Below are 15003 nucleotides of genomic sequence, written 5' to 3'. Positions count from 1 at the left end.
AGTGACTTGCCCAGGATCACACAGCTTGTAAGTAAGTGTCTGAGGCCGGATTTGAACTTGGGAAGATGAGTCTTCCTGACTTCAGGCCTGTCAGTCTATCCTCTATACCACCCAGCTGCCCCATTAGTACTTATGCTTAAATGAAAACTATTTCTCGCATTCTCTTGGGAGAAAGGAATATAAGCCAAGTGTTTCTTTGTTAGCTATCATGAAATTTTAAAAGTCTAAATATTTTTCAAAAGTCCTTATGTTTTAACCTATGATAGATTTAGAGCTAGAAGAAACCATTGAGGTCCATCTTGTCCAACCCTCTTTATTTATTTATTTAGATTTTTGGCAGGATAATGAGGGTTAAGAAACTTGGTCAGGGTCACACAGCTAGTGTCAAGTGTCTGAGGTCGGATTTGAACTCAGGGCCTCCTGAATGCTGGTGCTAGATCCACTGTGCCACCTAGTTGCCCTCCCAACCTTCCTCATTTTACATATGAGAAAACAACAACTCAGAATTTGTGTCTTTCCCCTTGAAATTTGAACCTAGGTGGGGCAGCTAGGTGGTGCAGTGGATAAAGCACCGGCCCTGAAGTCAGGAGTACCTGAGTTCAAATCCGGCCTCAGACACTTAACACTTACTAGCTGTGTGACCTTGGGCAAGTCACTTAACCCCAATTGCCTCACTAAAAAAAAAAAAAAATTTGAACCTAGGTCTTCCTAATTCCACCTCTAACATGCTATATCCACTAGACCACGCTACCTCTCTAAGCCATAATAGCCCACTTCTTAAAGTCAAAGGGCAAGAGTGAAATATTTAAGTATTTGAATTTGTTTTCTCTAATAAAAAGGAATATTGTATTTCCAGGTCTTCTTCACCTGTTTTGGATAATTCATATTAGGAAGTATTTTATATAATGAAAGAGCCTTTACTGTACTAAAATTATGACATCTTAGATTCTAGAATCATCTGGGCCTCAATTTTGTTGTGGGTCCTTAACCTTTCAGAGAGGCAACATGCTGCAGTGAATAGAGCATTGATCTTTTTTTTTCTTTCTTTTTTGCAAAGTATTAGGGGTTAAGTGACTTACCTAGGGTCACACAGCTAGTAAGTGTCAAATTTTTGAGGCCAGATTTGAACTCAAGTCCTCCTAACTCCCTGGCCAGTGCTGTATCCATAAAGCATTGATCTTGAAGACTTGCATTCAAGTTCTGTTATTTATCTATGTGACCCTGAGCAGGTCACTTCATCTTACTATATTTTAGTCAACCCCCCTAACCCCCAAGGCAGGCATAATAATACCTATTTACTTTATAGGAAAGTGAGAGAGAGAAAAAAAAAAACTGTTTGCAAACTTTCACAGCCTGTGGGTATCTATATAGTATCATTTCCTTAACACTTCTGTCCATCCTTTCATCTGTAAAGTGGAAATAATAATTTCTTCTGTCCTTACCACACAAGGTTATTGTAATGCCCAAATTAGATGAATGTAAAAGCAGTGTTAAACATTAGGAAGAGCTAGAGACTGGATCTGTGATTTCATTGATTTATGGAGCTACCAGTGATTGACTGCCTCTGTAGTCTTAATAAAGCACTGAGGAGTTAAACAACTTGCCCGGGTCACCTAGTCAGTGTTTTGGATGCGAGGCTTGAACTAGCCCTTTCTGACTATGTGACCAGCTCTATGTAGCACACTAAAAAAGCCTCTCCACTGTGATAAGGTACTGTGCAAATGGAGATACTTTGAAGGTTTGATGATTTTATCTTTTCCTATTCTCCCCTCATCCCCACCCCCTGGAAAAAACTGCCTGGGATTCCTTTTTATTACGGTTATTATTATCAAATGGCCAAGAATAATCCAAGCCTGCTTCAGCCTAATGTGATGTTTTCTTCCTCAGTGATGCTGCAGCCTTTCGATTATGATCCCAATGAGAAAAGTAAACACAAGTTTATGGTTCAATCTATGTTTGCTCCAACCGACACTTCAGACATGGAAGCAGTAGTAAGTACTGAACACATTTCCTTTTTTCCCCCCAGAAAAAAACAACAACACCTGGACACAGATTTATGTCTTCATTCTTAAAAATAATAATACATCAAAAGCATTTAGGGACAAATAATATTTTTTAGTTATTATTAGATTATCAGATTATTTGGTGTTTCCTAAAATCTATCCTTTTTTATCCTTTCCCCCCAAAAGAATGTGGGAAGCCCCATAGACCCTGGCAGTTCATTTGTTTTCTCCATCATGAATCAAGGGACCTAGGCCTTTTCAGTTTTTTCTGTCAACCCCCCAGTTTCGTTTTCAGCATAATAACCACATGCTTACCTGGCTCTCTTGCCCTTTTGAATAAGTATATAATAGCAAATAATTTCCCAAATGCTGTCAATACATAAGGGAAAATGGGATGATAGATCTTTGTAGTCCTAGAGGGACTCCCCTTAAAAAGAAATTTACATGATAACTTTATTATATATTTAAAAGGAGGAGCAAGTTGTGCATACTAGATTTGCAGTTTCTTGTGCAGTCATCTTTTTATGTTATTTTTTGTTGTTTTTTCTATGTTATGGAAAGAGAAAGAAAGGAAGGACGCATGCATGCATGCATATCCTCAGGGTCTGAGCACATTACCTAATAAAAGACAGGCCTACTACCCTAAGTGATAAGAAGGCACTCACATAGACAGGTGCCATTCTCTCCCCACATTTGGAAAAAAGGAGGGGTGAAGAGTTAGAGATGATAAAAGGGAGATCCTCATTCAAGGGAACAAAATGTAATTGAAGAGGGCAATCCCTTTAGAAGGGGACATCTGGTCACCTTAGGATAAACAGATGCAACAAATTACATGTCCCACAAAGCTTTCAACACTTTACAGCCAGCCAACTAAAAATAGAACAGTGGGTTCAGCCAGGGAATGGAGACAGGCTAATTCAGTTATCTACTTGTCATTCACTTAAATTATCCTTCATAAATATATCTATTTATAGTTAGATCTATCAAAGCCTTATTCTACAGGCTACTTCCACCCTAGCCCACCCTATTTGTACCCATGTATGTAGCATTTTCATTCAGGCCTTCATCAGAATATAACTGGCTGGCAGAATTCTGGTTTAACCTGTGTAACATTTTAACTAGAAACTTTGGATGGTTTCATGTAGAGATAAATTAAAGAAAAGATGGTTCTATATTACTTAACCTCTCACTCTCAAATCTGAGGGTGAACTAGATGGTGTTGGTAGGCTATATTCTTTTCATATAGTTATTAACAAAAGGCCCTTCAATTACTGTACCTTTTCCTGGAGTGTTATTGAGGTAATTTTCTAGTTTGTTTCTCCTTAACAAGTAAATTGGGTTAGTAGAGGTTTTTGATTGTTTGGAGTCTTTTTGCTTTGAAATGTATATTTTGTTTCCTGATTTAACATTGTTTTTAATCTAGGATTGATATTAAAATGAATTTTTATTTCTTAAATGTTTCACTAGCAATTAGCAGCAGGGAGAGAGCTCAGCCTAGACATGTCCTAAGTTATAAGGAGAAAGAAAACTGAAGTTTAAAATGTTCAGTGAATTATTTTCACCCAAGTAATAGGTTTAATTGGGGTAGCAGAAAAGGGAATGGTGTAAAAAAACTCAATTTTGTTCTCTCAACCTAGCGTTTCCCTGACAGATTTGGCAAAGGGATCCTTTTGAGCTTGAAATGTATTTCTAGAACCCAAAGGTGCTGCTTCATTGCATTAGGAGTATGAAATGCCTTTGAGGTTAAAGTAACATAAGGCATGGCTATTGTTGTTGGCTTTTGCAATATAAAATAAGTTAAGCCTAATTTCATACAAAGATTGCTGCACCTTATGAGTCTTTTTGCGGTAAGACAGAATAGATCTGGTCTATCTTGACTCTGGAGGAAGCATAGTCCACAAGTACCATTGGTTTGTAAATCAGTGACTAGTGATTAGGCTCAAAACACATGGAGGGGTTAACCAACATTTCTTTGCTGTCACCAGCTGGTTGTGCTTCTACTCTTCCAAGCTACTTCTCTTTAAGGCTTTTCTTCCAGATTCAGTCACTGTCATACTTGCTACCAGTATTCCACCTTCATGCCTTAATTATGTTCCCACTCCTAGGCACGTCAGCAACCTTCTTTGCTCCCACTTACAAAAGACAATTCAGCCCTTTCATTCCCCTTTGTTTTATATCTCAATGGTTTGTATACCCATACCTGGCCTCTTTCTTCTCTCAGAGTCAAGGAAGAGAAAGCCTTCCTTTCTTATCCTAAAATAATTGAATTATTTAAAACTTTCCCATAGAACCCTTCTTTTACATCCCATGAAACAACAGGGTTCTGCAGAACACAGTTTGGGAAAACATCCTGACCAAAGGTAGATGCTACCTATCTCTATAGGCATAAAAGGGTTTACTAAGGACCATAATTTGAAAGGATTGTCTCTTTGCCAACTGCAGTATTTTCCCCAAGATTTGTACCCAATCCCTGAAGGAAGATCTTATACTAAATAAGTTTTAAGACAGTGAGGCTTTGGGATTTGTGTTTACTATAAATTAACATGTTTAATTTTTTTTACTGCAGACTTTATTGCATTTATTTTTAAAGTCTTCACTCAGGCTTTTACATTAAGTGTATTTTTCTGAAACTGTTATAGGAAGAAAGTCCTAATTCTTTTCCCAGCAATTTTATGATGTCCTGATTATCAAATTTAAATTGTTTTAGTGGAAGGAGGCAAAACCAGAAGATCTTATGGATTCAAAACTTAGGTGTGTGTTTGAATTGCCAGCAGAAAATGATAAGCCGGTAAGTAGTTTTCTGGAGTTAATGGTGGATTAACTTTTCAGTCTGATTCTTGTTCACATACTATGGCTCCCACAAGATTAAGATTTCATTTGACACATTATTTCCTTCCTCTGGTTGATGTTTAAAGAACTTAAATTGAAGTCAACAAATAAGTGAGATTCTTATGCATGTCAGCTTTGGAAACACTTAACTTTTCTTTCTCTCAAAAAACTGGGATTGACAGGATGTTAAGTTATCTGTTGACATTTAATCAGTGGAGAGGTTAAGATGGTGAAAAGGGTAATGTGCTGCCTTGATTGGCAGGGTGGTGGGCTGTGACCACCAGAGGGTGGTCCACAGAATGAGTGCCACCCGAAGCTGGTGATCGGGGAGGCCCCTGGCCTTTCCCTCACCACCACTCCTCTTGTGCCTTTATCTCAACTAGATTTTCCTGTCCAAATACTTGTTTTTGAGGCTTGAGATAAGTATATGACTTTTGATGGATGATTTTGTTTCTTCTAAACTGTCAACACATACTTTCAAAAACATTAAAACCAGTTGATCAGAAATATTAACCTGGTTCCAAGTCTGCTCACCATCCTGGCTTTCCTATTCTTGCCATACTCCAGCTTCTCAGAGTCCTCCCTAAAATATACCCATCTCAAACAGGATTTTAAATGTGTGGAGTAGGGAGCATCATGATACCATGGAAACTGCACTGGCACGGGCATCAGAGGACTGGGTTTAATCCTGTCTCTGACACTACCTTCACTTGGACAAGTCACTTAATTTCCCCAGGCCTCAGTTTTTTCATCCGTAAAATGAAGAGGTTGTACTTGATGGTCTCTGAAGTCCCTTTTGCCTCTAGACTTCAGATCCTAGAATACCACTGGGGGTAGGAGATGGAAGAAGTTAACCTATTTGAAATTATTACCAATTACTATCTAGAGGTAAGGAGCGGATGTTCCTTCATTTTGTTGCAGTAACAGAGAGTTAAGCCTTTCATCTGTGTACCACCTTCACTCATGGTATTTCAGTGATCTATTCCTTGAACCAGTTCAGTACTTCCTCTTTGCAAGATCATCAACCTGCTTCTTGGAACTGCTAACAATGATTTGTTTTTCATCCTTTCAATAAGTACGCTGAACAGGGAGTTTAGAGAACCTGGATGCTAGTCCTTGCCCCTGCTCCTAACAAACTAGTTGTTTGACCTTGTGTTCATTTCCCCCTCTATGAATGTTAGTTTTCCTTCATCTATGAAAGAAGTTGAAACTAGATGACCTCCAAGGTCCCTTCCAGCTCTAAAATTCTGTGCTTCAGTAAAATCAATCACCTTCTCTCCAGCCCTGTCTTTTGTCTAATCATTGTGGAGACTTTTTCCAGATTTTTTCCCCATAATCACTTGTCTTCAATTCTTCCTCAGCTTATATATTTATGGCATCCTAATTTTTTAAAGCAGGAATTTGATAGTTTGATGTATAAAAATTTTTCCTCCATGCTTTGAAGTGTTAGTCTCAGCATGATTTCTTTCTCTAATCTGAACTATAATTTCTTGGATCTAGTTGCCTATAAAATGAATATTAAGATACTGACTGGCTAAAGTGCTACATTTAAATGATCCGTTTGATACTTTATCACATGGATGGAATTTTACCATGTGCAACTTTTACTGAGAATTTTGCTTTTTTTAAAAAGTCTTTTAGTCTGACAGTTTTTCTCTCATTTACTTTTGAGCAGCATGATGTAGAAATAAATAAAATTATGTCCACAACGGCAACAAAGACAGAATCAGCTGTTATGTCTAAATCTATAAGTTCTTCTTTGGATGATACTGAAGCTAAGAAAGTAATGGAAGAATGTAAAAGGCTGCAAGTAGAAGTTCAGAGGTTACAGGAGGAAAACAAACAATTTAAGGTAAAAGAGGGTTTTCTGACATTCTCCTAGTGGGTGAGCACAGACCTTCTCTGGCTTTGGAACCAGTTGTTCAGTTCAGCCATTGTTTACCGAATGCCTATGATGGGCAAGGTAGGGGATTGGGGGTGGCAAGGGGAGGGGTTTCAAAGATTAAATCAGGCACATTCCCTGTTCTAAAGGAATGTACAATCTATTGGAGGGGAGGAGATGTGGGATGAGACAGACAATGGTCATAAAAATAAGTCCTCTAAGAGAGGGAGCACATGCTTTGGAAAGGATGCTGGGTTTGCAGCAAATCTCAGTCCTGCCATTTACTACCTGTGTGACTTTGGGCAAGTTCCTTAACCTCCCCGGGCCTCAGTTTCCTTATATTTATAATGAAAGGGTTGGATTAGATGGCTTCCAAGATCCTCTATAGCTCTGAATCTGTGATCCTAAATGTAGGAGAGAGGAAGTCCTAGAAGAGCTCACCTGAGAGAAATAGCATCTCTTCTGGCAGGGGGAAGCACAATGGTGGAGCACACCTTAGAGTTAATATTCAACAATGGTGAAGCCTTTCAGACACAGAACTCTTTCAGCTAAGGTTTTGTAGAGTATGTTTCTAATTAAACATCTCAGATTCTGAGTATCCTTGCAGGAATGATGTGAGTCTTTTTTTTAAGTTGAAATTTTTTAACTTTTTTGTGATCTCCAGACATGTAACAGTTTCTGGTTTCACATGTTTTCTTTCTTTCTTTTTTGGCACAGTCCTGTCCATTGGGGACCACTCCTTTCATTCATCTCAGGGCCAGGAAAAAGGGGTTGATGTCCCTGCTTCTCTTTCCAGACCACTATCCTCCTCCCTCGATAGCCTTCCCTCCTTTGCCATCCGTAAAGTTCATTTATACCATCCTCCTCCCGTGTTCTTGTTGTTGTCATTGTTGTTGCTGTTGTTATTGGAAATACCTACTTCCAGGTCCCTTCCTTAGCTTTCATAATGATTTTATTACCTGGTGCATGGTTTTCCTTTTCTCTTTCCCCGACATCATGAATAGGGATTTCATTATCTATGTTCATGTCTCATTAACACCCAAACTACATAATTCCTAAGCCTCCTCAAATCCAACAACCTCCTTCTCCACCCCACATAATATGCCACAGATTAGCCTGGTCACATGAGTGTTTTCCAGCTCTCAGAATTTCTTAACGTCAGTTCCTGCTGTTTGATCACAACATTTTAGCCTTCAACCTCCTTCTTTCCCTTACTCCAACTAAAACTGCTATTCCTTATCAGTTCCAGTCCCTGGACCCTTATTCTCTCAGTGTATCATCCCTGTTCTGGCTTCAATACCCTTTAATACCTATACTTCATCAGAATCAGACAATTTGCCTCTTTAATTATTCAATTTCAGTTTCCTTCAAATCCTTTGCCCCATTGAACTTATACTGTTCCTGTCCTGCTAATAATAATATTCAAGCCCAAATAAAACTCGCCATGGAGTTTATGTTCCTGCTCCCCGACTGCTGTACAAAGTTAAAAAATTGAATTCAGAGGGTAGCCCCTCTGCTGCCCCATGAAATTGTATAATCTCAGCTGGGTGGTCAACTATCACCACCCAATTCTTGAATTCTTTTTCTCTCAACTACCTGTTTCATTCTCCACAGTAGTTTTTCTGTTAACCTGTTCCCTCTCTCCTTAAACCTCTGACCTCAGCCTTTTCCCGCTCTGTTAACTATAGAAGACTTACCCACTTACTATACGTCACCAAGAAGATTGTGTCTGCCTTAGAAGATTAAGTACTGCCTTAAGTTCCTCCTTAATTCCGCAAAATTTATCTGAATTATCACCTGTTCTGTTTCCCTCCTATTTCAGAGGGAAAAAAATCTTACTCTTCACTAAGGCTAATTCCCTCGTCTGAACCTTAGATTCCACATCCCTTAGGTCTTGTTCAAGCTATTATCCTCTTTCATTCATCTTCAGTTTCTCCTTTTCTACGGAACCCTTCCCATCTCTCTATAAATAAGGTCAGGTCTCCCCTGTCCTAACAAAGTCTTCCCTCTACCCTTCTATCCGATCCTTTTCTATTGCTCTCTTCCCCCCAAGAGCTAAACTTCATGGGAAAAGTTGCCGATATATGCCTTCACTTCTCTGCCATCTGTTCTGTCATCAGTTGCTTCCTGTCTGGCTTCCAGTCCACCACTCTACTGAAACTTTTCTCAGTGGTTGGGTTTCCAAGTCTTTAACTCCACTGACATTTTTTCCCTACCATCCTCCTAAACGTATTTGTAGTTTTGACACCATTGACCATTCTTTGCTTTCATATTCTTTCTTGCTTTGCTTTTTTCTTTCTTGAGGAGGTAGCATAGCATACCGTATGGAGTGTTAGCTTTGAAGTAAAAAAAACCTGATTTCAAATTCTCCTTGGACACCTTAGTTGTACAATGGGGATCATACTTGTACTTTGCTTCCAGAATTTTCATGAGACGTGCGCGCGAGCGAGAGAGAGAGAGAGAGAGAGAGAGAGAGAGAGAGAGAGAGAGCGAGCATTCATTCATGTGAGCATGAGAGAGGGAGAGCAATCGAGTATTCGTTCGTGTGTGTGTGTGTGTGTGTGTGTGTGAGAGAGATTTTGCAAACTTTAAAGCACTCTACAAATACCATTTCTATTTCAAAGGCATTTTCCCTTTTCCCTTTTGTTTCTTCTCCTTCAACAACTTGTTTTCTAACTTCTCTGTTAGTTTCTTTTCTTATCTCTTAAAGTACACATTTAACAATTTCTACGTGCATCTCCCTTCTCTTGTCTCTTTAAACTCTCTTCTGTGGTGATCTACTCTACTCCTATATAGTTTCCACAAGTATATCACCACAGATTATTGACTCTGAAATTTATTTGTCCCGTATATCCAATTGCTGAGAGGACCTATCTACCTAAATATACCACCAATACATCAAACTTAGCATCTCTGAAACTAAACTTTTTCTTTTTGCCAAAATCCCTCGCATCTGTCCTTTCCTTTTGATTACCAGGTCATTTTGTCTCCATTCATTCTCACATTCCCCTCCCCTCTCCTCCCACCCTCTCCCCCTCTCTCCTCCCCCATTCATTCTTCATACCATTGCCAGATCTGTCTCTCTGATGCATATATCTAGTCTATTTAAATACTTTTCTGTGGGCTCCCTATTACCTACCAAGTCAATTTCAAACTCCTTAGCCTAGGGAATGCAAGTTCCTCCATAAATCTGGCACCACCCTACTTTTCTAGCCTTTTCTTAGCATGTTGTGTTAGCTAGAGTTTTAAGACTTAGAATTAAGACAACCTGGGTTGGAATTTCATTTCCAACATTTACTATCTATGTGATCATAAGCATGTCACCTTTCCTAATCCTCCATTTCCTTATCTGTAGAACAGGAATAATATCATCCATGGTACCTACCTCACAGGGTTATTGTGAGGCTTGAGATGATGCATTTAAAGTGCTTGGAAACTTTATAGTATAGTATAAATATCAGCTTTTAATGTTATTATATTCCCTTTCTTGTACAGGTTGGGCCAAAGGTCATGATGTTTTAATAATAACTTTTTGAAAATTATTTTTCCTTTATTTTTTGCCATTTACAAGATTTTAACTTTCATATATAATGTAAATTCATTTCCTATGTATACTGTATGTGATGCTATGATATTGTAAATTAAAAACAAAAAATAAAGGAGTTATTAAATATTGAAACCCTTTTGTGACTTTTGGCCCATCCTGTACTTTGTGCCTCTGCCAGACTATAAATGCCATTCGCTTTTCATTGCATAATTTTCTCACCTTTGTCTTTGTTTACACTGCCCTTATGCCTGGAATCCTGTACCTCACTCCATTCTTCTCCTCTGTGGTCAGCCCCTTTCTCCCCCCCCCCCCACATACACACTCTAAATTCATGCCGATCCTTTAAAACATAATTCCAGTTCTACTTCCTACAGGAAGCCATCCCTGATATTTCCTCCCAAAGTTAGTAGTGACCTCCCCTCACACAGAACTTTGTCCAGGTGTATAACATGTATTATTTTTTAAAATCATCGTTACTTATGTGTATATTATTCCCCAAATATAACTAAGTTCTGTGAATGCACAGATCTCTTTTCTTCACTTCTCCATCAGTACTTAGCACAGTGCTCCACACGTGAGCACATGAGTAGTGTTAGACTTTCAACCCCCACCCCTTTCTGCTGTAGTTAATACAATCTGCATACCCCAGAACTGCTCAGGTAATCCAGGGGGATTAAATTTTCCTTCTTAATCATTCACATTTCTTAAATGTAGGTACATTGACTCCTAAGAAAATATCAACTGTCATCAGCTTCCTTCTCTGCAGCAGTTGTCTTTTATGAATACAAATAATTCCTTAGAAAAGGATATTTTGATTGTGAAGCTTAAGGTTTTTATTTCTTTTTAGTTTTGCCATCCCCTCCACACACACGCACACACGCACACACGCCTCTTTTAGTATATTCCTCCTCAGAAATGTAGTTTTGTTTTTCTTTTTGAGTGACAAATAAGTCGAAATAGCCTATACAAACTGTAAACAAAATGTATTCTTTGTCATGCTGGATTTTGCACTGCTGAGTTCTTATATTTCCTCACAGTGGGAATAGTGTGTCTGCATGTGTCCACGTGTATTTGGGGGTGGAGGGAAGTGTAGGAGTCTGTTGATGAGATAAAAATCATACTCAAGATAATATTTTTAAAGTTTTATATTATCATTGTCCTTAAAATTCACCTCCTTGTAAGTCAACAAGTATTTGTTGCCTTCATCTTTTTCTGTATTTGAAAATTTCCAGGGCTTCTAGACTTCAGGGTTCTTACTATACTTGTGCTTTCAGATCTAGCAGGTTATCATTGAAGACATAGGCTATTAGGGCTAAAAAGGGTATTAGAGCTTTCTAGTCACTCCTCCTTTCCTTCTACCAAGGAAGAAATTGAGGCCCAGAGAAAGGGTTGGCAGTATGAATTATTTATGGAGAAGTGAACCTGGCATCGTGACTGACAATCCATTTCTAAATTATAGGATCATAGATTTAGTGCTGATTGGAACCTTAGAAGCCATCTAACCCAACTCCTTCATTTTACAGATAAGATTGAGAAGAAGCTGTTTGCCCAGGGTCACACATGGAATAAGTGACAAGTGGGATTTGAATGCAGGCCTTCTGAATTCAAAGCCAGTGCTTTTCCCACTCTGTCACACTGTGACATAATGAAGCATTAATTTTTGGAGTCAGAAAACCAGACTTCTATATGTAACTCTGTTCTGCTACCTTTGTGATCATATAATTTATCTTGGCCTCAGTTTCCTACTTCTGAGGAAGTTGGGCTAGATCAAGGGCCCAGCACAGAGCTAAGAATAGTTTGTACATTTTAAAAAATACAATAAAACTTTATTTAGAAATGTAAAAAAAAAATTCTTAGCTCATGGGCTTTAATATCTGCAATGCACCCTGAACTCTTACGTTAGCTAAGGTCCCTTCCAATCCCGAATTCTGTCATCCCATAAATAGTTATAGCATTAATACTGACATAATGTTCTTTGTCACAATTGGCTCTGTCCTGTCGAAAGGATAGTGAGTGGTAAGTCAATCATCTGGGGATTAAACCAGCCAAGTCATAACCATATAATCAACAGAAATGACCAACTCTTATTTCAAGCACCTTGGGTTTCTTTGTAAATGTCTATTTGTTTTAACAGGAAGAAGATGGGCTTCGGATGAGGAAGACACTGCAGAGCAACAACCCGGCTTTGGCTTCAGCCACTGTTGTGAAGGAAGAAGGGCTTAGTACCCGACTTCTGGCTCTGGTCGTTTTGTTCTTTATCGTTGGTGTAATTATAGGGAAAATCGCCTTATAGAGGCAGCATGCAAAGGCTGATAAATTGGATTGATGGATCTGCCATATCATGGGATTTAAATTTATTCATAACAAAGAAATTAATGTATGACATCTCACAGGTCTTGCCTTTAAATTACCCCCTCCCCCTGCACAAATATAACATAACATAATCTAGAGAGTTTGAAATGTACAGTGAGTAATCGGGGCAAAAAACCAAATGCAAAAAGAATGATCTTTACTAAATGACAAGGAAAATCATGGTTAATACTCAGATGATACGTTGTAAATGCAATTTTAAACATTTTTAGACCTTGGTACATGTTGCTGGATTACCTCTTTTAAAGTGAGAAACTGGTCCCTTGACTGCTAGAGCTCCCCCTTCAGAGTGGGAACCGGAGCTAAGCAGGAAGGGTCAGGAATCTCTGTAAAATATATTAATCCACCATACGTACTGCTCATAAACTTAAGAGTTTCTGTCCATGTCTTCAGTTCCGTGCAAGTTACCAATTATTTTTTTGGGAACTTAAGTGAATCGAATCAGAAGCTGAAAAGAATTAAGTGACGGCATTGAATGTGCTAGTCAGCAATATGAGGCATATATCGATTAATGGTACACAACATTTTAGGAGAAAGGTCATTGCCTTGTTCTCTTAAAGGGACCAAGCTAAACTGCTATTGGTTCGTTTAGTTGAATTAAACTGTTATTCAGAGATGTTTAATGCCTATTTAACTTATTTAATGTATTTCATCTCATGTTTCCTTATTGTCACAAGGTTATGACTAATGCTATGGCATAGAAATCACCGCTCTAAGGCTGGTGGGTTGACCTGTCATTGCTGCTGGAGAGCTTTGGGATCCTTCTGTCTCCTACTCTGTTGGGGGGGCACTACGTAAATGTGGACTTTTGATTTATTTGGATATTGGAAAACAACGGTCAGGAAATGTTTTTCTATGTAAATAAATAACATCTATCTTGGGGAAGGGAGGGAAATTATACCAGTAGTAATAATAGTCAACTCTTGATTACCCTGCTGATGGAGGGGGTAGCCATAGTGCAGATAACCTTTAAAAAATGTCATTTTAATGTCACTCTTCAATTCACCCTGTTTCACCTTCCTTCACTGTGCTTGGCCTCAGTCCCATTCCCCCCCTCTCCCCACCAAAATTTGTCCCTTAATTGGAGTAGCAACACAGAAAGTTATCCCACCCGTGTGGAGGGTACAGTGTTCTAGAAGTGGCTTGGGGAAATAGTCCTAGAGCCAACTGGGAGACAGGAGAGAGGAGACCCACCCCAAATGAGGGGCTGATGGTGAGGGGAAAACTTCCCCCAACAAACCCACAAAGCAGATAATTGAGAGTTGACTGTAAATTAGTTCTATGCCGTAAATGACCAATCCTGTTGGACTATGTAGCATCTTTAAAAGAAAAAAAAATTAAATAAAGCCCCAAAATGAAGATTTCTTTTGTTATTTTGTCACATTTGCTAGAGAAAAGTTAATTAAAAATAACAGGCATTATCTATTAGTGTTTCATAATGCTTCTAAGTTAGCAATGTCTTATTAGATCCTCTTAGTCTTGACTGAAAGGCCTACAGATGAAACTGCTAAAGCTAAAATTTTAAGATGGGAATCCTTAAGGCCTGTTGCCCCATTAAAGTCTCGAATTTTTCAGTTACTTTATTTCTGGGGAAGGAAACCTTATCTCTTAAGTGAAGTGGCTGAAATACTTAAGTGAAATTGGGCTCTATTGACTGATCGGGGACGGTAAATTTAGCTGTTAGGAAAGAGGGTGAGAAGGGTGAAAATGAACTAGTTCAACTAAGGAACTTAATGTGACTCAAGTATTTTAGATGTTTCCCAGAACAGGATCTTTCTTGAAGAAGGCAGGGTGCTGGTTCAGCGAGCTACTTTGAATATTGACACACCCCATAGGCTCCCTCCTTGTGCACTTAGATCCCCAAGGGTGAATAGAGCTGTAAACTTAAACATGTTGACCTACAAGTTTCTCTTTGTTTAATCTGGCCTCCCGGTGTTGCTGTGGAAGGAAGGATTGAGCACTTCCTCATGAAAGAGAATTAAAATACAGGGTGCCTCAAAAGTCTTAGTGAAGTTTTAAGTTTAAATAGTTTAAAACTTCACTAAGACTTTGGGGATACTCTTTAATGAGGTGGGTGCCCAATGTCACATCTTTAAATTGGGTTGAGCAAAGTAAAGGATAGCCATAATAGTTGTTAAATTTGTGTGTGTGTCTTTTCACAGTTTTAGGACCTCATACAACTAAAACAAGGATATATTATTTTTTGAGTTGGGACTTGAAGACTCTCAATACAAAGATGTCGATTCCTTCTCCTGTCAGTCTACAAACACGTTTCTCTTGTTTTATTTGTTGACTAAGGTTCTGTTCCAACCAACCAACTGGAGGGAGAAGTTGGTTTTCTATCATTTATTATCAGTACAGAGTATAAAATT

The 15003-nt window shown here is 38.6% G+C and overlaps 1 protein-coding gene across 1 annotated transcript in view; it reads left to right on the top strand.

Moving 5' to 3' along the window:
- Positions 1 to 13990, top strand: part of VAPB (VAMP associated protein B and C) — a 62803-nt gene extending 48813 nt beyond the window's left edge. Inside the window, exons 3-6 of the mRNA XM_043989657.1 lie at positions 1888 to 1991; positions 4711 to 4791; positions 6508 to 6684; positions 12396 to 13990. Coding sequence (XP_043845592.1) covers positions 1888 to 1991; positions 4711 to 4791; positions 6508 to 6684; positions 12396 to 12554 — 521 coding nt within the window. The 3' untranslated portion in view covers positions 12555 to 13990. The remainder of the gene's footprint in view (positions 1 to 1887; positions 1992 to 4710; positions 4792 to 6507; positions 6685 to 12395) is intronic.
- The last annotated feature ends 1013 nt before the right edge of the window (positions 13991 to 15003 follow it).

Source organism: Dromiciops gliroides, chromosome 2 (genome assembly GCF_019393635.1).
Source record: "Dromiciops gliroides isolate mDroGli1 chromosome 2, mDroGli1.pri, whole genome shotgun sequence".
NCBI classification, from domain to species: domain Eukaryota; kingdom Metazoa; phylum Chordata; class Mammalia; order Microbiotheria; family Microbiotheriidae; genus Dromiciops; species Dromiciops gliroides.
Note: the sequence above shows the minus strand (reverse complement) of the source record. Positions and strands in the feature narration are given on the sequence as shown.